This window comes from Sphaerodactylus townsendi, linkage group LG01 (genome assembly GCF_021028975.2).
Source record: "Sphaerodactylus townsendi isolate TG3544 linkage group LG01, MPM_Stown_v2.3, whole genome shotgun sequence".
NCBI classification, from domain to species: Eukaryota; Metazoa; Chordata; class Lepidosauria; order Squamata; family Sphaerodactylidae; genus Sphaerodactylus; species Sphaerodactylus townsendi.
The window spans coordinates 103,231,498-103,256,637 of NC_059425.1; the positions used below are offsets into that span (position 1 = coordinate 103,231,498).

Here is a 25,140-nt window from a genome sequence, read left to right on the forward strand (position 1 = left end):
CATACTGCCACTACAGTAATTCTACAATCATTTGTTCAAGAGGAAATGTATAAAGTAAGGAAATTTTCATATACTATTGTTGGCACTCCATCTCTCTGCAAGCCTGGGGCGGCCCCAGGTCTAACCCACCAATCCCTTCCTGGGTGCTGTTCTTCCCGTTCTCACCCCTGGTCTCTTGGGGCCATCCTAGCTGGGCTAAGTGTTGAAGCCACAGGTTGGCAAGGGCTGCTGCCTTTCCCTTCACCAGAACTCCTCCTTGCTCTCTCTTCTGCCACATGCTTGCCCTGCCCTATCCCTGCTCTCCTTGGGGAGTCCGTCTGTCCTACCCAAGAATCTCCCATCCACCCCTCTTGTGGTATTGATTGGAGATGTCAGGTTCGTCTCCTCCCCTCACTGCCTAACTCTCCTCTCTGCTTCTCTTTTCTCCACCTCCCTCAGCCTTTGCCTCTCTTTAAAAGAAGCCCCTTCTCTTTCTGTGGTCTCTGCCCTTAAATCCTATCCTCCTGGCCCCTCTCACCACAGGTAGTTAAAGTTGGCCAAGGGTCGGCCAGCTCCAGATCAGGGTCCCCTTTAGGAGTCAGGGAAGACCAGAGAGTTGTCATACTCTCTCTGGCCAGCCCGATGCCTGCTGGGCCGGCAGAGTAAGCCTCCACCTCCTCCCATCCTCTGCCGTCTTCCCGCAGCCAGGTGTCCCCGGCTGCACCTCCCCTCCTTGTCCAGCCTGTCACCTTCCCTGGTGAGTGCGGGTGCTCAGGGGAGGGTGGCTAACAGTCTGGGTTCAGGCTCGTTCCTCAGGTGGCCTTGCAGCTGGCTGGCTCGCAGCCCCTCCCAGCCCCCAGACAACTATATTGCTTTTAATGTATGCTAGTCATAGGAAGGCCAGGGCACAGATTGTGAGCCCTTCCTCAAATGTTAAGCTGGGGTCAAAATTCCACAAAGGCCTTAATTCAGCATACGCTATACTCAAAAGAAGCTTTGTGCTTACTGTTGTTTTATCAATGTGATCCTGCAATGAGTCAATCAGTATCTCTCCAACAGGTTTCAAACCATTTTGCACATTCTCTGCCTCTCTCAAGTCAGCATCTAGGTCATCCATAGAACACTGCAAGTCTTTTAGCTTCTCTAATGCTTTGTCTACTTGCTTCTGCCAGCTGTTGGCACAGGTGTTCAGGCTTTCCCATTTCTCTTTCACTTCCACAGACTGTTTACGCATTGCTTTGGCAATCTTTTGAGCTTTTTCTTCAGGGGTCAGTTCTATAACAGACAACATTTCAATATCAGTATTACCGCAGATTGGAAAGAATAGCATTCAAACAGTTATGACAACAGCATCTTAAGTCGTTTTTAATGCACTATATAGACTATTGAAGCAATTCTCAACTTCAACTGTGATACCTGGTATGATTTCAGGTTTAGGCAATTAAACCAAAATAACAAGGACACCTTTTCTACAATTGACTGTGGCAAATAGTAATAAAAACACTGTTTTATATACATTAGAGTATCCCTCAAGTATCCTACTAAGAAGTCTCTTTAACTTCCAAAAGACAGGAATCCATATCTTAAAAATTACAAAGACGCATCTGCTAACCAACTTCCTGTGGACAACAGTCAACATTATCACGTCTGACATGCTGACTTATGCAAACTTCCCTTAAGTTCTCACTTGCTCGGTAATGGTAGTGACTGCAGAACTTTCACAGCTTCTCTCTGCTTTTATTGAAACATCTGTTTTTATTGCATTCGAGAACATGCATATGATAAAACTTGCCTTGTTTTAATAAACTTTAAAAAAATTGTTCTCACATACACCAATGTTTATGACCACTGTTGAGACTTGTTACTTCACCTCTGACACCGTTATGATGGAGGGACTTATTTTGAATAATAAAGTGGTCAGAAATATTTTGGCATGTGAGATACAGCAAAAATAGTTTTGTCGCTGTAGAGAAAGTGCTGACTAGCCACTTCTCAAACATGGGTCAGGATTTTGGTGAGCACACAAAAACTCAGAGTCTAAAAGATTGAATAAAATATTTTTCAGGGTTTATTGAGTACAGCACCTGCTCAATAAACAAAATTACAGAAAAAATAGCTAAAGATTAAAACAACAGCATAAAACATTGGTAGTGTAGCTTCAAAACAGAAGCAAGCAAAGCGAGAGATGAAAAGATAAGATCTGGCCTGCAGAGTCTACAGCTTCAAAATGCCTAAGATAACAGGCTGGAAAAACAAAAGGTTATACTCAGATGAGTAGAGAGAGTAATAAGAATGAACATAGAAGTGCCTCTTTGAATGTTGAAGGGCAATTATACAAAACTACTGGTCAGGTGGCATAAACAGACCAATCACCCTCTAACCCTAATTAACAAAGCAGTTTTGTGCGAAGTCATTGTTGCTATCAGGTGCAAATACTTGAAAGGGGTTGTTAATGTCCTAACCATGAAGGAAATAATGTACAGCTAAGTTATGACCTTTAGCTACAAACAAGTTGGGAGAAAATTAAAGCAAAAAAAGACAATTTCTCCACAGTCGCCTTTTTTGGGATTTAAAAGTAGAGTTAGCAAATGTCCATAAAAGAAATACAGACTGCAACAGAATAACATAATTGAGAATTTTGAGGCGGTCAAGTTAAAGTATACTTCCAAATGTTTCAAGGTGATTCACATACAAGTATTTAAACCTTTATTTACTGAGAGTGATTGCTCTTGGCAGTTTCTGGTTTGCTTCTTAAACGTAAGTTTCTTTTACACCTTTTAAAAATTTCAGCTTTCTTTTACACTGTGGTTCTTCAGTTGCATGAATAAGGAACACTAACACACTTCCCTAGTTTCTCTCCCAAACTGGCTTGGGATCACTCTTTTCACAAAAATTATTTCCCACTAAACTCTTATGAATCACTTTATAAACCATTGAACTATTTTTCCTAGATAACTGGTCAGGGATCCTATCTTGGTCCAAACCCCCCAAATGTGTTCCTTTTTACTCCTGAGAAGAATCTTCCACCAGACAGTTTATAGCTCACACAGATGTTTCCAAGCTCCATTAATTTCTGTCTCAGTCAACAGTCAGTTCTTAACGTCCAGTTTTCTAGCTGTCACTCTTAGAATTCTACTCAAACTCCCTGCCAATCATGGGTGTTCTATGACCAGGACATCTCTTCACAATGCAATTGTCTATCACAACATGCTTTGTTCATCATTGGTGTCCCAAGCGCTAGTACTAGGAGAGGGAGAAAAAGCATCCTCTATCTACTTTCTTCACTCCATGCATAATTTTATACACTTCTATCATGTCTCCTCTTAGCCTTTTTTTCTAAACTGAAATGTCCCAGACTCTTCAGTCTTTTCTCATGGGAAAGGTAATCCAACCCACTAATCTTGGTTGCTTTCCTTTGCATTTTTCCAGCTCTGCAATATCCTTTTTGAGATACAAAAAGTGGAACTGCATGCAATAGAACTATTGCATAATGCACCACAGAACACTACTGTATGGGAAGTACAGTTTGGTTGTTTTATTTTCAGTTTCTTTCCTAAAGAACCTTAGCATGGAGTTTGCCTTTTTCACCAATGCTGCACACTGTGCTGACATTTTCACTGAAATTTCCTTTAAATCCCCAATATCTCTTTCAACCTCAATCTCAACCAGTCTCGTCAAAGCTGACTCCCAAAATTGGCTTCACATATAACAAGAAGCCTGTACTAAGTCTGCATTGGATTTTAGTGATAACAGATGAAATCTGAAATGGATTATCCTTCTCAGGTCTTGATTTCACTTTAATTTATGCAGTTCTTTCATTAACTGATACAGACATACTACATACATAATTTTTTTAAAGACTGACCAATTTAAAGACTTGATGTTTTTAAAGACTGACCAATTTAAAGATTGTATTTTATCATAAAATATAATAGTTCTTATAAACTGAAGGAGGTGGTACAACTGCTTGTGGTCCCCAAAAGCTGATGAATTTTATTTAATTTTTAATTTTAAACATTTAAAACATCAAAGTTAGCATTCCACTCAGGGCCCCCAAGGCAGTGAATAATAAAAACTTCACAACAAAATTTAAAACACAATTTAAAATAAAACACAGACACATGAATGGGAGAGAAAATATCAATGAGAATCAGTGAGGTAACGCCAGGCAGAAGAAGAAGTCTTTACCAATTGGCAGAAAACAATGACAAAGGGGGACAGATTGAAACTCATGGCCCTCCAGATGTCATGGACTACAGTTTCCATCATCCCCTGCCAGCATCATGTGGCAGGAGATGATGGGAACTGTAGTCCATAACATCTGGAGGGCCACGAGTTTGACACCTGTGGGTTAATCTGTAATGTGGGGTCCTTCAGATATACTGAGGCCCCTTCCACACATGCAAAATAATGTACTTTCAATCCATTTTCACTGTACTTTGCAGCTGTGCAGAATAGAAAAATCCACTTGCAAACAATTGTGAAAATGGATTGAAAGTACATTATTCTGCATGTGCAGAGGTTAGATCAGGGATCTCCAGGAAAGCCACTACAATTCCCATCAGCCCCTACCAGCATGGCCAGTTGGCCATGCTGACAGAGGCTGATGGGAATTGTAGTTCCTGAACATCTGGAGAGCCGCAGGTTCCCTACCCCTGGGCCAGACAGATGCGACCGGGGGACAGTAGCTTGATGGCAGAATGGCAAAAGCATGTCCACCCCTCTTGCACGAAGAATTAAGTTTTACCCACAAAAGTTGCTAGAAATTTCTGCTGATGCACCACATGAGGCATCCCAATCTTTCTTCAAGGAATCCCTCCACCCCATTCAAGACATATCTTGTAAAGGGACTGAAGGGGAACAGTGCTTTCTTGTTTTAATTTTGGGAAAGAGTCATGGAATTACTTGCAAGTTTGATTTTAGAAAGACATTTACTACAGGACTAAAGCCAAACACATACTTCTATGAGATATAAAAATGCTTGCAATCTATTCACTTGAGGTATGGCTATAACTTGCACATAAAATTGTGTGCCATTCTGACGTCCCAGCATGTTTAATTAGTAATTCTGAGAGGGTGAAAATATTTTTTATAGTTATAGAGTCACTCAGAGGAGAAGTGCTAACCAATGAGAAATTTGTTTTCAGTGACAGTTTTCTTTGGAACAACTATTCATCTTGCTGTCTTATAACAAGCTGGCATGGTAACACACAGCTTCTTTGTGCTTTGGCCAAAAAAAATACTGTATACCAATTGTTACAATGTTTCACTTTATGTGTGGTATGAAGTCCATCTATTTCTTAAATGGGACTTATTACATGATCTTCACTTCAGCAGCTGCTCAGAAAGTATAAAATGCTCCATGTTTTTTAATCCATCTATTCACCAGAGAAGAAAACATAGTGTGAACTTTCTGGCAGAAGACTGGACAGTAAAAGAATAACCCCATATTCCCTTGAGCTAGTTTAACCAACTTTAAATAATTTTACCATAATTTTTCACCAACTTTAAATAATTTTACACCAAAGGTGTAAAAAAAGAGTTACAATGAAGTCTCAATCACTTCAAATCTAGTTTTGGAGAAAATATTTTTAGTTCTTAATAACTGAGACAATTTTTTAAAAATCCAAGGTATTAGTGGATTTTGAACAGCATATTTTAAATGAGTTGCAGTTGTTATAAATTAACAGTTTTGCCTTGGAAAATGAGTTCATTTATAACAATTGCAACTTGTTATAAATATGCTGTGAATAGTCCATAATTGTAAAAGATGATGAATAAAGTTCTGAGAGTACTACATCAAATTCCTTTGGTATCCTAGGATGTAATTCTGGGAATTAAGGCACTCATCAATTCAAGCATGCCTCTCGAAACAAACAAACAACCCCCCCCCCAAAAAAAAAACAAGATGTGATAAGCTAAATCTGTCACGTCTACTTCTTCATCAGAGAAATGAGCCAGGCAAATACTACAGACATTTACAGTCTGACCTTTTGTGTTCATTACATTTTGGGTGCCATGTAGCTTTTTTTTCTCTTTGCTTTTGTTTCTGAATTGGTATTGATGTTACACCTATTCCTACACTTCATATCATTAAACACGTAACCACCTCCATATTAATCACTGATATAGCACAGACCCCTGTTCCCCTAATTTGTAGAAGAATCTAAAAGAATAGAGAGACATGCAGGAAAACGATGTTGTAGTTTCTTGTAACTGTTGTTCATCAGGTGGTCTTCTGTGCAGGCACACATGGGACTGCACATGTGCAGACCTGCCATGGAAAAGACTAACAAGTTGTTCTTTTGTATTCCTGCATCTCCAGAGTGCTTCCTTCCCCTCCCATTTCAGCGAGGGTGGGAAGCAGTGGTGGGATCCAAAAATTGTAATAACAGGTTCCGATGGTGGTGGGATTCAAGCAGTGGCACCGCCACACACACGCACCTCCAGTCCCTACTGGGCAGGGAGGTTGCTTTAGTAACCCCTTCTCGGCCCTCAGAAAAAATTAGTAACCACTTCTAGAGAAGTGGTGAGAACTGGTTGGATCCCACATCTGGTGGGAAGCTTTCCAATCGAAATGGTTACAAGGGTGGAGGGGGAAGGAGCAATCTCCTCCACTCTCCAGCTGCTGCCAAAGACAAGTTATTCGAAGAGGTAAGTGAACCCATATAGGCAAGTATCAGAGTGGTGAAGGAACAGTCCACAGTGGAGAAGGAGGAAGGTATATATGCTTGCACAGAAGACCACTTGATGAACAACTGTTAGAGGTAACTGCAACATTGTTTTCATCTTTGTGGTCTTATGTACAGTCCCACACAGGAGAGTAGCAAGCTAAAACCCCTTGGCGGTGGGGTGAAAATGAGAATAAAACCACTCTCACAGAAACAGAGGCCCCTTCCGCACAAGCAAAATAATGCATTTTCAAACCACTTTCACAACTGTTTGCAAGTGGGTTTTGCTATTCCGCACAGCTTCAAAGAGCATTGAAAGCAGTTTGAAAGTGCATTATTCTGCATGTGCGGAATGAGCCAGAGTATCCTTAGGTGAAAAAAAACAGACAATACTGCTTTATCAGGATCTTTACTTGAAAAGACTCTGTAAAACTGTTCTCCTTTAACAGCTGCATCACTTCCACATCAATCCACATCAATGGCAAAGTGCTGAATAATGTCAACTGACTGGACCATGTCACAGCCCGGCAGATGTCTCCAATATCCACATGCGGGGCAAATGCAGCTGAAGAGGCCAGGGCCCTTGCAGAATGAGCACATACCATGATGAGAAACTCTACTTGGGCCACGGCATAATCCTTGTTAATAACCTTGGTAATCCATTTGGACAATGTTTGAACAGATACACTATGGCCATTTCATGGACCATTAAAACAGACAAATTCTGATCTATCTTAAAATCTCTCATTCTTTCTAAGTAAAATAAAAATGCTCTGTGAACATCATGGCTGCACACATCAGGACTGACAGAAGTGTGATCCTATTGATGGCATCTCAGCTCTCTGGACTCTGACCTGGATGCAGAGCTTCTGGATCAGCTCCTAGTCCAACTATGATAAGAACATAAGAACATAATGATAGGACCACCTCGTATGATATGAGGAGGTTTAGCAACTAATCATAATGGTCCTGTGACTCCAAATGCTTATCTTGATACCTAGCATGGAGTCTTCAAAGACCAATCTCCTATTAGACTATTCTCTGGACATAGTGATATGGAGAATCATGTGCAAGATGTCTGGATTGGACTGACACCAGCAGCACAATCTCCCCTATTTCAGTCACTGATGGGATCTACCCACACTCTCTGATCCCTATTTGCCCAAAGAGAGGAGTCATTCCTCCGATAGAAGCTGAGACTGACTTCAAGACGACAAATTGTGTTAGCCCATTGGGTGCAGAGTGAGTTCTCTTGGGGAACACAAACTCCTTCAATTATAAGAAGAACTGGAGCGCCAGTACAGAATGTTTTCAGCAGTGACATCCTGAGCTGCCTTCCCAACACTGCTCTCTTGGTGCTGATCAGGTTCGATGCCTTCACAGACCATGTTGAGCAGCCATTCTTGATGCCGGAACAAAGAAATGCTGAGGCACAACTCAACAGAAGTCTCCTGGTACCAAGGAGATCCTGACCTCTGACAAGCCACATCTTCGTTCAATTGTGGCATATGAGAACTCAGCAACTGGGTTGTGTGGCTTGACAAATGAACTTTGGAGTGTGAGGAGGAACTATTGTCCTGATCTATGAGTGCTAATTTTACTTCACCTAGGTGGCAATGATGGAGGTCATTCCTGCCAAAGATGACCAGGACTCCGGTTTCCCAGAGAGTTCAGCATTTTCCTTGGACATGAGGTGGAGTTGGGCTGGCGAGTCTGGCCAGAACTCTGAAATCTCATATAGAATGCTGCTATAGAAATTAGGTGTCCCTTCACATATTATATTGTCAAGCCCATATCCTTTAGGGATATTAGGTGCAGCAAGATGTTTGCTAGCTTACAGACTTCCAGAGATATACCTTGTCCTTGTGCTGAGTAGAGGTTTGCAAATAGAAATCAAAACCTGTGCTATTCTGGAAAGCTACAGCCCAGTTAATCCATCCTCCTGGCAGTTAGATGCAGGAATTCGACATCATGGAAGTGTACAGGGCTTAAATACCACAGTTGAGACCATAGTACACTTTTTATCTACACAACTGGCCTGAAAACATGCAAAGTCTCAGGTGTGCCTGCATAGAAACCATGAAGACAAATATCCAGTTAAACAGGGTGTTTATAATCTCATAATTGAATGACATTTTATACATATGCACCTTTATCACCACTCCAATAAACTTTGATTTTAAAGCTACTAATATATTAAAGGAGTGCAATAATAAAAACTGCTTTGTGGTGGCTGCCTCATCTCTTATTTAAATCTTTAATATGCAACCATGCCAGATGGCAGTTAATGTAAATAAAGTATGTGCACGTAAATTTCTTGTTATAAATATATCTTTCATGATTTATTACACATTTTGTATTTGTGATTAAAGGATGGAACAGATGGTTAATGCTTAATATAAAATGTCATAATGATCAAAATAACCTTTGCTACTACATAATTATTTGCTATTACCAGGGAGATTTCAAGAATATAAACCACCTTGCCTCCAAAACTATTCACATTTCTACAGTGTTTTTAAAATCCCTTTGGTTTAATGGTTCTTAGTTTTCCCATGCATTTTTAAAAATTCTTGCAAAATTAAGGTTTGGTGAATTGCTATATTCTGCTTTTTAAGATGACATTGTGAGGATGACCTGTCTACACATTGACTTCCTGCACTAGGACGGAGAGAGCACACAAGTATGCCCCAGCCTCTGCAAGACCACAATGTCATTTTTATGGTGTAATGCAAGGAGGAAGTGTCTGTGTATACATGCCCTCCCTACAATCAGTATGCTGCTTTCCAAATGTTACTAAACGTGGAAGGGAACATATGCATGGACACATTCTATGCACATTCATATTGTGTAGTCATCTAGATTCCATGGAAGTGAGAGGCCGGGACAACACAGTTTTGCCTGCTCTTCCTTGCCACATAGTCAGTTAATGTGCAGACAAGGGTAGTATGACAAGGTATCAAGCTAAGAAAGTTACTTGTACTCAGCAAGACAGCTGTAATGCATACTCCCAGCTGTCAAGAGATGAATTTAAAAGTGCTCTAAAGGTTTTTTTAAAAAATCCAAGCTACCTAGATATTGAAGGCCTGTGAGCAGTCAACAATCATATCGTCTACTCTAGATTTAAAAAAGTAGGCTGGAGTCAGCTGCCAAGTTAGGCCCCAGAGTCAATTGTTTCTTGTTGCTCCAGAATAGTGCTATATATTTATTATTATTTTAAATTTGTATACTACCTTTCCTCAATCACTGAATCCAAGTTTTGGGAGTTCTAAAAATATGAGGTGCTCAAAGCAATCTCGGATCTGTCACATACAAGTGCTTTGTACTTGAAAAAATATAATACAGTCCTAAGGGAAGCTATGTTGTTTATTAATAAGTGAAAATCTAAAGATGTGAGAAGATGCTATCTTCTCTCCTTATTAAGTGGATTATAGCAATCCTAATAGTCCATGAGTATAAGTCTATAATTGAAACTATACTTTTGATCTGAAGGATGATGTGAAATTAATTCAATCTTTGAAATGTTCACCTTCATATAAGTATAAAAGCACCAATGAAAGTGAAATGAATACAAGTATTTTCAAAATATTTTATCCTTTCATCTACCAAATCCATCGTCTGATATGTCAGGTTTTTATCTGTGTACTGCACAAAGAACCTGGGAATTCAAAGACAAGAAGAGAGGAAAGCATAATGATACTGTCACAGTGCAATCTCTGAGATATGAAAAATACTGAGTACACGTTTGCCTCAAGAAGAAGATTTGTCAAATCAAGGAAGGTTTAAAGAGTCCATGAATGTGCATAACAAGTCTAGTGAAAAGATGAACTGTAATATTTTAGCTGTGTCAGAAGGTTCAGCAAACCTCATTCTTATTTCCTTATGTGGCTAGTTTGTAATAGCTGGATGCAAAGATTTCCCTCATCTTTGCTTACCTCATCCTAAACTTCACAACAGAGCTGCAACTCACCAATTAGATGAGAGCTGGAAAAAAACCTCTTTCATTTTCCCCTTCATGGGGTCCTTAGAACCTGTTACTGTGAAGCAGAAAGAATGGGACCAAAAGAGCACTTTTGTTCCTGTGGCTTGTTTTGCAGTTTCAGCCTGCTGCCTCCCAGAGGCAGACAAAAAATTGCCTAATTTTTCTTCAAAGCAATATCAGCATGGAATTTTTAGACTTCTAGTCTGAATAATAGGCATACAAGAAAGACGTTCAGATAAGTTTATGTTTACATGTAGCCTTAACTAGGTGTACAGTTTAAAGCTCTAGGGTCTTCATAATTGCAGTTTGTTTTATTTCTTTTATGGATATGATTAACTGGAAAGAAATTAGGTGTTAATCAGGTACTCAAAACCCAACTAGTCTTAAATGGAACAAACACTGCATCGAACACTAACTGAACCCCTAAGGAGAAGTCCTGGCCTGCAAGTATAAGGGTGACATGTAAATAAAATAAAATAAAAATACTGTATTGTATTGTATAAATACTACCAATTTTATTTTGGAAATATGTGTATTAATTTTGATGGTGTATTAATTTTGATGTGTTGTATTATACATGCAACATCTAATCTGATACCTAATGCAACATCTGATACCTAATGTATCAATCCAAGGGGTATTTTTGAGGGGGGAATATCTGAATTTTTTTATGTCTATTAAATCCTATGGGAAATCTTTGCAGGGCTCGGGGGGGGGGGGCAGGGTTCAGTTTTTTGAGGTAGAGCACCAAATTCGCAGCGTAACTTTAGGAGACTCTCTTTACAAGAACCACCCAAGTTTGGTGAAGAATAGATTAGGGAGTTCAATTTCATGGGTCCCCAATTTTGTCTCCATTGTTTCCAATGGAGGATGAATGGGACACCTCCTTGGGGACCCATAAAATTGGATCCTCTGACCCAATCTGCACCAAACATATGTATGTATGGAAAGTCACCTTAGGTACACAGCAAAGTTGATGGTTCTATGTCAAAAACTGCCCCCTCCCAGGACCCCACAAAGATAATGGCCTTGAAAAAGCTGGAAAAAAATTAAAAAACCCAGCTTTTTTCAGCTTTGCCTATTTAGCTCAATTAAAATGGTTGAAAAATGCTGAAACAACTTATTTGGCTTTTTTCAGTCCAGCATATCCAAATACACACTCTATTATTCATATTGTGCTCTCATAAAGAAAAACCTATTTTATTTATTTAAAAGATAATTTCAAATAATTTATTTTTATTGATAGTATTTTTATGCTGCCTTTCCACCCTATTTAAACTTCCAAAGGACAAACATTCAAAAACATCATAACAGGCTACCTGTGGAGTGACGGGGTGGGTTTTGCATATGTTGCAGCAGCTTCCTGTCGCTGCTGTGTGTAATGTAATGGGTAAGTTGATGTGTGCATGTAAGGCATGTTCTCCCTTTAGCGGTTTCAGCGAAAGGAACAGGTTCCTGTGTGCTGAGGAGCGGGGTGTTAGACAGGGCCCCTGTGATTCGCAACTTGTTGGTGATCACAGTGTCTGTATGAATTTGTTGAGTCACCCTGTAGCAGTTGCAGAAGAAGGAACAGGTTGCTGTGCGTGCAGGAGCATCATGTTGGACAGCAGGGTACCCGTGGTTCGCTATGTGTTGGTGAGAGCGGTGTCTATATGAATGTCAGGGTGACAGGCAGCATACTTCTTTGCAGTGTGTTTGTGAACTGAGGGGTGACATGCAGCATGTTTCCTCGCAGCGTGCCTGTGGTGTGGTGTGGTGGGTTTTGCATGGTTTGAAGCAGCTTTCTGGTGCTGTCTGTGTGTAATGCAATCTGTAAGTTGCTGTGTGTATGTAAGGCATCGCACCAGTGGATCAAGCGTGCCTGTTGTTTGGTGGGCAGGACCACAGCTTGTCAATGGGAATAGTGGAGTTAGATCAGCAATGTGGCCGTCACTGAAAAGTCCTGTGACATGAAGCTGTATATGTAAACGTGAAATACCAATCACTGTTAGAGTGAGTGACTCATCAAAGGAACTGGGAAGCTGTTCCATTAGTAGGTATTCTCAGTGGGTTGTTCCATTCTCTTACCCGGGAGGCAAGAGGGAGAACCCTGGAAGGGACCCCTTCCTCTGGGAAATAATTCTGATTTCTCCTGAGACAGCCCTTTATAGGCTTTCTTTGCAGTTGTCCAGTTGGATCCTCAGCGTCCACTGGATGCTGCAAATCTAACGCATTTATAGTTTTTGTAATTAGTAGAGATAAATCCTCCCCTTTAAAAAATCTGGGAGTCTGTTCTATGTCCTCTGTGAGTGGATCGTCTGTATCTGAAAATTGAGTTTCCTCCTGTAAGCATTCACCCTCACTTAGATCCTCTATACACAAGGGACTGTGTTGAGAGAAGCTAAATGGTCCAGGATCTAATGGAACAGCTCCCTCTGCTGGCTGTTGCGGCCATTGTCTGGTATTCTGGGAAGGCTGAAGGCTGCTCAACTGTCACCCACGGAATGTTCGGACAGATGGGAAGAGATGAATAGGAAAAACAGAAAATAGCTAATAACTCGAGTTGACTTCAATATTTTTGGAAATCCTTTCTTATTGAGCGCCTCGAACACATGAGGAACTGGCGTGCCAAATTTCAAGTGCGTAGGTTCGGCAGTTTCTGAATTCCGTTGGAGAGTGAGTCAGTGAGTGGAATTCGCTTATATATATATAGATTGACCTGAAGTTTAGATGGGAATCCTGAGATCAAAATAAGGGGAAGATGTGTATTCTGGAATTGCTGGAAAGTTTTGATAGTTTGACTGTCTTGAGATTAAAGTTTCAACCTTTTTGATAATTTTGAACCTCCATTCAACCATTCAGCTACAATTTTAACTTAAATTCTTGTTTAAGTGAAAAATTGCTCCTGAATTTGACTCTGAAGAATGTGAGAATTTGGAATTCACTCTCTTTTTTCAATCTTTCTTCAATGAAGTCGACTATATTATAGTTTTCTTAGAAATTAAAATAAGCTTATATATTATCAATAGCCAGTTTAGTTCTGCCTCTTCTGAAGACCCAATTCACTCCAATATAATACCTTAAAATTCACTCCAATATAATTACTTTCATTAAACCTTTAAAATAAATTCATATTACAAGATGCTAATTACTTAAAATTTAATAACAATAGCTGTATTTATATGTGTATACGAATTACATTGCTTTTTTTAAAAGTGTCATAAGACTATAAATAAACTTAAAAAGGACAGTAAGGAAGGAAATGGAACAATGATCCAGTTGAAGAAGTGACAGACTTATATCTTTTTAAATTTCAGCTAATGTCAGCAAGACACTTTTGATGGTCTGGGATACTATGACAGTTGTCAGTGAATGGAAATTCTTCCATTGGCTCCTACTGTCAAGACATACTTATTAAAAGGAAAGTCCTAATTTGTAAACCTTTTCAAGAGAGCATGGGAGGGCAGTGTTTTAGAGCATTACATAAATTGTAGTGTTTTTTGGTTATCGTGTCTCTACAAATGAGTCACACCACCCTGCAGTCTGAATATTTCCAAGCCTTGGGAATGTTTACAACCTTAATGATTAGCATCTTCCACAAACACATGTAAGAATCTAAATGTTTAAGAGAACTTGAATATTAGGTTTTTGTATCAAATTTTATAGTAACTCAAAAATATGCATAAGTCATATTTGCAAGAGTACCATTGGTAAAACCTCCTGCCCTCTCACCTAGAGTCCTAACCAACTATAATACACACTAAAATTATCTTCTCCTGCTACTATTTAAGCTTTATTTTATGTAGAAAGCACATTTTAAGTTCCTAGGGATATCTTTTCCTCTAGTTGTAACTATAAATTCATTCTTTTTGAAACACTGTACGAGAATAAAATAATTTGTATTTATTCAACAAAAGAAATATTACTAACTAATATTGTTATTTCAGTTTAAGTGCTCTAAAGTTATTGCAAATCTGAAAAATGATAAAAACTGACCTGGCTTTGAAAATAAGTTTTTTCTTGGTTCTTCAGGGCCTTCAATTGGTTGATCAGCAAGAAACACTCGTGCTTGGTCTACAGCATTTAAAATGGCTTGCTCTTTTTCCTTCAATTCACGCTTTAGTCCCTTTCCAAAAGAAAAATAAAACAGTAATTTGCAAACCATGAGCATATGAAGCTGCCCTATGAAGTTAGATCATTGATTCATTAAGCTCAATATCATCCATTCTTTCGGCTTCTGAGACTCTTTAACTGGAGGTGAAAGACATAAAATCCACAATCTGATACATGCAAAGTGTGTGCTATGTTACTGAGTCCAGGGCCAGATCTAACTATCTGAGGAAACTTAAATCCAGAAACTGGAGCAGTCAATTAATAGAATGGATCTCCCAGTAAATCTAAAAAAGGCTGCAGGTTTACTGAAAAAAATTGAAATCTTAAATAAGGTGATAAAAAAGATAAAGAGGAAGAAGAAGAGGAGTTTGGATTTCTATCCCCCCTTTCTCTCCTGCAGGAGACTCAAAGGGGCTTACAATCTCCTTGCCCTTCCCCCCTCACAACAAACACCCTGTGAGGTAGGTGGGGCTGAGAGAGCTCCGAGAAGCTGTGACTAGCCCAAGGTCACCCAGCTGGCGTGTGTGGGAGTGCACAGGCTAATCTGAATTCCCCAGATAAGCCTCCACAGCTCAGGTGGCAGAGCTGGGAATCAAACCCGGTTCCTCCAGATTAGATACATGAGCTCTTAACCTCCTACGCCACTGCTGCTCCAGCTTTAACAGAGTGCCTCCAGCTTTAACAAACAGATGGTCTTGGTGGGTGTTGGTAGGCAACCACAACAACTTGGCCAATATTCCAGGCTTGGGTTCTGTCAGTAAAAGGTTGAGGAAGGGGCAGTTTTGGCCTTTGTGAGAGAACTCATGGCAGCCTGTCTTGACTGTAACAAGCAGGCAAGTTGATATTACAGAACTGCTTGACTCACCCAGGCCTTCTAGATAATGGCAAAGTACCTCTAATGTCTCTTACCTTGAAAACCCCAAGACATCACCATAAGTCATTGCAACTTGACAATTAAAAAAAAAAGACAGCATCTCTCTATACTGCATGGCTAAAATGTGCAAAACAGAGGTCACTTAAGCAGTTTTCCATGTTGCATAATTATCTGCTTTTTTGTTTTTATACAACCCAAAATTTCACGAGGCATTTCCAAATCCCTTAGGCATACTTGCACTAGTTCACTGGATACCTGACAAAGGTAAGACTCGATCGTTTTGTTGTTGTTGCTATTGTTTATCTCATTACCACTAAGAACTATTTTTCTAGATAAAAAGACTCCTTACTGAATTAAATTCTAAAATAAACCACCAAACTATCATACTAAAATGAACCTGCAATCCATTCTTTTATTTATCTCTGACCAGTGGGTTACTATTATAAACTAAATCAGACAACAGATCTATAAAAATCTCTCCAGAGTTATTTTACAATCTATTTACAACAGAATGTTTTTTGTAGCAAATCCTGAAAAATATAGCTGTTTTATTTTAACTGAGGAAATATATATGGGTGTAATAAATTTTTCAACATTTCCTCAAAATGTGTTGCAACAAACCTTATCTTAGAACTGGTTATGTACATTTTTGATGAATGTCTGCAGAACCCCATTTTTATTCCTCTTAGTCACAAATCATAATTCAGCAGCTGTACTTTTTAGATTTTGCAAATATGCATTGCATATAACCATATATAAAACATTTCTAGACAGAAAAAAAATCTTACTAACAGAACCAAAAAACCTCACAAATGGTAAGCCATTTGCAGCCTTATCACACATTTCCCAATGTGAACCAAAAGACTACTGAAAGCTGCTAAAATTTTCCAGTAGCCAAAGGAAAATACATTCTCAGCAGGAAAAAGCAGGGAAGCAGTAAAAAAAAAGATCATGCCAACTAAATCAGCTTTATTAGGCAACAACTCAGCGAAGCAAAAGTAAATTTTTTCCCCTCTTTGGATAGGAAAGGAAGTATTTGCAGCACCAGACTGCATTTACGGACGAGTCTGCCTTCTCAGCCCAGGACAATAAACTATATAGAGCCTTGTTGATCTGCGTGGTTATAAAGGGGATGCCTAATCAATGGTTGAGAAACAACATCATTTATTGAATAACTGCTCAGCAGGAGCAATCAATGGTGTAGTTGATGGAAGGAATCATCAGGACTACTATAAAGAAAGGGAGTTGCCTAGCCAAGATTGCCATCTGACGCGGAACAGTTTTTCATCCAGCAGACGGGACTGGGCGTCCCCCAAGGAGAACATGGGGGTGGCGGTGGCAACGACCCGCCGGTGGCAAGTGTATTGATGAGCGGACTGTGAGAGAGGGTGAGCTGGTAAGAACAGAGCCAGGTGTAGATGCCGGGTGGCTGAGTCCTGACAGACTGTGGACACAAGGGAGACCCTTGGCCCCCGGGATTATTGTTTGCTGGTGTGGACTATGTGAGGACAAGTGGTTAAAGGCTGTATTGGGTTCCCTCCCATTTGGATAGTTATTAGCTCTTAGATAGGGAATTATTGTGTTATTGTAGTTTTTGTTGTGCTAGTGTTAGGTTTAGTTGGATTTGTTAGGTTTAGGCCCCTTCCACACATGCAAAATAATGTGTTTTCAAACCACTTTCACAACTGTTTGCAAGTGGATTTTGCCATTCCGCACAGCTTCAAAGAGCACTGAAAGCAGTTTGAAAGTGCATTATTCTGCATGTGCGGAATGAGCCTCTGTTTAGTGATAAGATACTGTATTTTAGACTACTCACTGGGCTAAGCTTTTTGCGCTAACACAGCTGTAGTTTATTGGGGGTTGGTTCCTAGGTCTTGTATTTTTCTGTGGTTCACACTACAGAAGGGGAAAGTCGCCATTATATTTTTATTGCTTAGTTGTTGATCATGTTATTGTTGCCTCTTAATATGATGTTTTAGCTATTGATACTGCTCTTTAAAATGTTAAGTTTATTATTGGTTATAATGATATGTTTTTATAATGTTCTGCTTACCATTGTTTATAATGTTATACCTTGATGCTATGTTATGATGTTATGTTTATTGATTCTGTTTTGATATTATTTTTTGAGGTTGTAGTATGACATTATAATTACTGATGTTGATGTTTATTACCATATATACTCGCATATGTTGTTATGCTGTTGTACACCGCTCTGAGCCTGTCAGGGGAGGGCAGTATATAAATTAAACATAAGATACAATACGATTTTACTAAAATCTGAATTTGTTTTCTCGCAGGTATCTAACCTAATACAGTCTATTTATATTGAATTATTCTGGCATTACACAAAGCCAGGTATTGGAGGAATGTCTCCATTTAAAGTTTCAAAGGAAAATTAAAAGTCTCTGGAGTTGCAGTGACTGATGGAGGGCATTTTTTTCTTGTAAGGTCTTATCCTGTTAAAAGGGCATGATTGGTAAGTACATACAAGCTAATCAGACTGGCTTTATAACCAGGTCGCCATATTCCCACTATCATTCAAAGAGTTGATAAATTGGCTGAGGTGGTCAAGAAAGAAAGGATTGAGTCTGTGGAGCACAGTTTTCTGGTGGAATCTCTTCTGGTTTTTGGTTTGGAAGTAATTTTAGAAAGTGGGCAAGTCTGCTGGAAGAGATGATGCAGCAGGAAAAATCCAGCACCGAATAAAGAGGTAGTACTGGAATATCTAGCTATTTTAAATGAATTCAAGGGCCTGATGAACTATATCCCAGGGTATTAAAACAACTGGCAGAAATAAACTTGCAATAATCTTTGAGGATTGCTGGAGAACAAAAGAAGTCTCAGAAGTCTGGAGGAGGACAAATGATATCTGCATCTTCAAAAAGGAAAAAAGGAGAAGTCCCAAACAATTACTGCCCAGTCAGTCTGACATCAATACCAGGAAAGAGTCTACAGCAGATCATTAAACAGTCTGTGAACACTTAGCGGGGAATGTTGTGAACATGGGTTTCCCCAAAACAAGTCAGGCCAGACTAATTTTATCTCTTTTTATGACAACCTTGGTAGATGAGGGGAATTCTGAGGATATAGCATACTTTGATTTCAGTAAGGCCTTTGACAAGGTCATCCATGATATTGCAAAAAAAAAAAAACCCCCACTAGTAAAATGTGGGTTAGACAAGACAGGTGGATTTGTAATTGGTTGACTGACCGAACCAAAAGGTGCTCACTAATGACTCTTCTTCATCCTGGAGAGAAGTTACTAGTAGAGTGCCACAGGGTTCTGCCCTGGGCCCAGTACTGTTCAATATTTTTATCAGTGACTTGGATGATGGAATAGAGGGCATGCTAATCAAATTTCAGATGACACCAAATTAGGAGGGGTAGCTAATATCACAGAGGACAGGATCTTCAAAATGACACTGACAGATTAGAGAGTTGGGCCAAAACTAACAAAATTAATTTTAATTAATTTTAACAGGGAGAAATGCAAGGTACTACATTTAGGCAGAAAAAATGAAATGCACATATATAAGATGGGCAATAGCTGGCTTGACAACAGTACATGTGAAAGGATCAGGAAGTCTTAGCAGACAACAAGCTGAACATGAGTCAGTAGTGTGATGTGTCAACCAAGAAAGCCAACGCAATTCTGGGCTGCAAAAATAAGAATATTGTGTCTATATCAAGGAAAGTAATAGTACCACTCAGCAGTACCACATTACTTTCCTCGAGTCCTTCCAGTAGTCATTTGATTCTTGAAGTTTCTCTTCTTTGGACTGAGCTCTCCTTTTACAGACTCATGCAGTGAGAGCTGTGTTTCGAAGTCCAATGCTTTGAAAGCAAGTGGATCAAGGTTATACTGAAGACAATACAAGGAAGAGCTTGTTTACATTAGGGATTTTCGGGGGGGGGGGGCTACTCTTCAGCAGTTCTAGAAACCTAATCAGTTTCTGGCATACTGGGAGTCTTGAGTACTAGACATCGAGTGGAAAACAAAGGTCCTTGTTGTTAATTGGCATAAAAATGTTTATTTTAAAAAGTATGTAATAAATATAGACATTTAGCGATGACTGGGTCAACACAGTTTGATAATGGAAAGCATTTTATTCTAACTTGTAAAATAATATATAAATATTATTTACTGTGATTGACTTAGAAAAAACTAACTTAATTCAGGCAAAGTTTTAACCACTACCTGATTTGCACAAATATGACAGGATATCGTCAGGAATGATGGAAAGCACTTCTTAATTGAGGAACAATTTCAAAGGCCTGAAGCATAATTATGTTCATCATGTCCTGCCAACACCATTTTATATAACTAGACTTCTTTTGTGGGCCATGAATTGAGGCTTGGTGTGCTCTAAAGCATTTTTGCTGTTAGAAAGGGATTTCATTACATTTTTTTTGCCAATTATGAATCTTTCCAAGATTATACTGAACAAGTGACAGTCATTATTCAGACCACATGCAGGTCTTCCATTTTTAAAAAAATTAGACAATGTGTATTAAAAAGTATAGTTTTCCATACAGCAGATGAGTGACAACAGAATTACATCTTCCCATCAGAGCTTCATTGCTGGGTCATTGAAGAGAATGCATAGAATCTATAACTGTCCTTCAAACTAGCATAGAATCTATAATTGTCCTTCAAACTAGCAATGAATTTTCAGTATGTATCAATTGTGATAGATCTGTCCCACACTTATATACTGCATGTAGATGCATATCTTCAACATTTTAATTAAAATTGGTCACATACGAGAGAGAGAGAGAGAGAGAGAGAGAGAGAGAGAGAGAGGGAGAGGGAGAGGGAGAGGGAGAGAGAGAGAGAGAGAGAGAGAGAATGGAATGAACTTGACCTAAGTTGCTATGTTCCCTTATTTGTATTTGCCCTACATCGGTACACATATCTAAAAAATTTATATAAGACAACTTAAAAATAGATCCGAAGAAACAAATCCATCTAATAGTAGTAGCGTTGTCTAGTCCACATTTCACTAGCTTAATTGAAAGAATATTATGGGGCACCTTGTCAAAAGTTTTACTAAAATCAAGGTATGCTTCATCCACAGAATTCCCTTAATCTACCAAGCTTCTCATTTTAGTAGCTACAGCTTACGCTAAGTCTACTGTAGTAGTACTAAAAGCTTCCCCAAATTCCAAAAGGACCTGGAAGGAGCTGCTCTAAAAACTCTGATGCCTAAGTAACTAGTGTCTAAGTCAGCCCACCTTCATCTGTGAAACTGAATCCAAAAAGGCTATTTGTGGACTATAAATATTTGCAAACACAAAACCGTCACTGTTATTTAACCTGCTGATATCCTATTAAGTGGGATACTGAAACCCTACAGCGCTGATTTTTGCTAGAAAGTTTCACCTTCCATCTCCAGGTCAGGGTAGTTGGAGGCTAACCTAAAATAGGTCACCAGTTAGTTGTTTAAACAAACCAGTTAATTGTTTAAACAAACATAAGGTGCAACTTGTGAGGCTGTAATGGTGTGTGAGCCTGATGAGAGAGGAGGATCAGGATGAGATACACATGATGAAATCCTCTCCCTCTCACTTTCTGAAACCTCCCTTCCAAGGAACAGTACTACATCGGGATGCAACTACAGCAACAACTTTGAAGGGCGACAGCACCACTCAAAGATTTAAGTTGTTAACTATCAGAAAATAGTTACGGATCTGTATGTATGTAACAATAGAAGATGATCAGGGAGGGTGAATTCAGTGAAGAAGGGCCCTTCACAGTAAGTATCCAATGGACTGTTCTCCAATTAATCAGGAGGACATCCTGAGGGTGGAACTTCCTGAACAATGTCCCCAAAAAACTGGGTGAGTCATAATCTATTGTTCCAACACATACTGTAGCACCTTTCTATCAAAGGCTGCATCTGTCGAGGAGTAAGAGTGTAACTTACAGTGTTTCATGAAGGTAGAGATAGTGGCCCATGTAGTGGGCTTTCAGATTTCTTTAGCTGATACCCGACTATTCAGGGCAGCATTCGTCACAGAACTTCTAATTGAGCGTGCAGTGATGCCTGGTAGTATCTGTAATTTCTGTGATTTATAAGCCTCTGCTTCAAGGTGGGAGGTTGTAGCCAACTTGACCTGGGTAGTGCAGAGGGAGAGAGAATGGTCTTTCTCCCGGAATGCTGCCCTGTCCGACCTGTCAGAACAGTGCCCTGAATGTAGGAGTCTGGATTCAGAAACTCCATTTTGCGACTGTATCTGAACTTGTGGGCAAGAATGTCTAAGGACCACCACCACCCCCCCGCCAAGCCTCCCCCCCGCCCAGCCTCATGCCTGGCACATACTCAGGAAACAGCATTTGAATAAATCAGTTCTCTTTTGTCTATATTTGTTAACCTTTCCTGTGACTCATCCTTCTTGTGACCATCTATGTCAGGGGTGGGCAACTATGGCCCTCCAGATGTTCGTGGACTACAATTCCCATCAGCCCCTGCCAGCATGGCCAATTGGCTATTCCGGCAGGGGCTGATGGGAATTGTAGTCCACGGACATCTGGAGGGCCATAGTTGCCCACCCCTGATCTATGTTGTAACACCCATTAAGAGTCATTACCTGTATTGTCCAACAGTTGGCAAAATCCATCGAGATAATGGGACAGCCATTAGGAAAATGGTCTGATACTCAAGACCACTGCCTCACCTTGGAATTGCAGGAACAATTCTTTGTTAAAGGATTTCCCCTGCCCCAAGATATGTTTTGCCCTATAAAAGGCCGTCCCAGACCCATCAGGTGTTCAATATTATCATACCACCATGGTGCTCGATAATGTTGTTCCATCAGTGCTGATCATCCAGAGCCTAGCAGAAGTCATTAGGTCTCTGCCTCCTAGACGTCCACTACAAGACTGGTAATATAATCTTTGATGTCCCATCCCTTCTCTCTATATATCCAAAACCTGTCTTTCACCTCTAAATTACATTCTAGGAAACCTTGTATGTGTGTGTTTTTACCCACAGTAACTGAGTGATTGTGAGTGACATTTTATTTTATTCCATTTGTTTTATATATATATTTCCCCAACCAAAGAGGGTCGTTGAGTCCCACCATTTTGGGTAACAAGGTCTTGGACATGCCTGGCCCATACTCCATTAGGTGGACTAATAGAAATGAATAAGGATTGCAATTTTTCTAAGCTCCTCAGTTTTTCTAAGAAAAACCTTGATGGCTCTCCTGATATCCAGGGTCTGCCAAACTTTCTCCTTAGGGTGTTTAGGGTGAGAACAAAAAGAAGGTAAAGAAAGCTCCTGAGCTAAATGTAACCTGCTGATGGATTTCAGGTCTGTGCATGATACAATCTTGTATTTCTGGATGATACAGAACCCTGGTTGAATTGACAGGGCTCCCAGCTCAGAAACCCTGCATGTTGAGGAGATGGTCACTAAGAACAAGGTCTTCATCCTCAGCCACTGTAGGGAGATCTGTCTGATTGGCAAAAAGGGTGGTCAAGTGAAGGCTGAGAGTCTAGAGTGAAGATTCCAGTTGGAAATACGTGGGATTGTGTCCTGATGAGCAGGCAACTCCCTTCAGGAACTTTAAGACGTGTGGATATTGAGAGATGGGGTTGCCTTTATAGGCTGGTAAGACAGTTGCCAGGGCAGTCACCTGTATTCTTAAGGTAGATTATTTGAGCCCTGAGTTGTAGGGTTAGGGGTTAGGCAATATTCAATCTTTCCGGATCCATGTAGTTCCTAGAGCACCATCTGGCAAAAGCTTTCCATGTCAAGTTATACATTCTGATGGTAGCTGGACAGCTGGTAGCCAGGATAGTGTTCACCACTTCTGGGGAGTATCTCATATGCAGCAGCTTTGGCCTCAATTTCTAGGCAGTTAGATGATAACCTGAGGGTAAAGAACAGGGCCCTGATGGAGGTCTGGGTCTGCTTCAGGATGGAGAAGTAGGGCCTGTGGGACAGTAGAGAACTATAAGAGTGACAATAGCTTCTTGGGTTGGAAGAACCTGGAATACAAAGAGGTCCACCACTGGAGTGCCGAATTGTCTGACAAATGTCTGAAAGACTTCCCTCTTCAGTGCCCACTCTGATTCTGACAGGACATGACAATTCAACCAGGCCACCTTTGTGTTAAGAGAGGCTTTGATATGCTCAGTTCATAATAAGGCTAGGTTGTGTTCCGTCCAAATCAAAATTTTGAGCACTTCAGCATGTAGCTTTGACTATCTGGAGCCTCTCTGATGGTTGATGAAAATCTTGACTGAGACATCTGTTGGTCCTGATAAGTATGTGTTTGACTTGCAGTCTTCTCTGGAAGTGCTATAATGCCAGGTATACCACTCTGATCTCCAGATGTTGGCCCAAGTCAGCCCTCTCCAGGACTCCTCTCAAGTAAAATCAGTACTTCTAGCCCAAGGTAGAAGTTCTGGCTCTCCTCTAGAGCAGTGGTGGCAAACCTTTGGCACTCCAGTTGTTATGGACTACAATTCCCATCAGCCCCTGCCAGCATGGCCAATTGGCCATGCTGGCAGGGGCTGATGGGAATTGTAGTCCATAACATCTGGAGTGCCAAAGGTTCGCCACCACTGCTCTAGGGTGATTCAAAGAGGCAAATGTTGTCTCCATGGACAAAATGTCAGGCACTTCTCCCTCTTCCAGTTCAGGAGATATTCTGCACCTCTTCTTGGTGGCAGCCCCCTGCTGCTTTCAGCTTTAGGGTTGTGCCTTCCCAGCCTGCTGGTTGATCAACAATGCAATTCCTGGGCAGGAGGAGCTTCATGTCTCTGCCACATGGAGCAGGTTTGCAGAAAGATTTGTCTTGTCCATTCACAGCTCTACACTGGATTTAAATATTCAATATTTGGCCAACTTCATTAGTAGAACATGAGGATGAAAAGGTAATAATCGTGTGAGATGCTGGCCACTTAATACTGGATCATAGAATGATGCCAAACAAATTCACTGAATTAGGAGCCATTTTTTCCCACTTGTATGCTACTCACAGTATTTGGCTGGGAGCTGAATAACATTTTATATATGGATTATGTAAATTACACGATACATTGTTTTGCCATTTACGTATCAGACTTTCATACTTTGATTTTAAGTGGAGTTTTCTAAATAACGGCTTGAATAAATCTTATGGGGGAAAACACTCAGTGCTGTTAGCTTTTGGTTGCCCTCAATTCTTTTTATGTGTATATTATACTATAAGACATGCAACTGGATCAATTTATACAAATTAGCGTAGCGAAGTTTTAAAAAAAGGTCTCTACTTGTAACAGTAATTCAATAATTGACGTTAACTGCTGCTTGAAGCACAACAGAGTGATTTTCAACTGACATTATGTGGGAAAACATTTAATAACAAGGGATATTATAAAGGATCATTTGCACTGAATGAAAGCAAATTGGATTAGTGCTTGAAAAACAGGTTTCCATTAATTAAACTGAGAGCCAGCAGGTTTGACTGCAAAAGTACACAGAAAAAACTCTTTGTTGAGAGCTAACCTACTTCCTTGCAGAAAAGCACAAGGTATATTTATATAC

General features: G+C 40.0%; 1 protein-coding gene across 7 annotated transcripts in view; it reads right to left on the minus strand.

The window, feature by feature from the left end:
• The window catches only part of UTRN (utrophin), a 438,418-nt gene that overhangs the window by 107,191 nt on the left and 306,087 nt on the right, over nt 1-25,140 (minus strand). For all 7 annotated transcript variants that reach the window (XM_048489265.1, XM_048489284.1, XM_048489276.1 and 4 more), the window contains 2 exons: nt 14,608-14,737; nt 986-1,254 (listed from right to left, as the gene is read on the minus strand). In XM_048489265.1, coding sequence (XP_048345222.1) covers nt 986-1,254; nt 14,608-14,737 — 399 coding nt within the window. The remainder of the gene's footprint in view (nt 1-985; nt 1,255-14,607; nt 14,738-25,140) is intronic.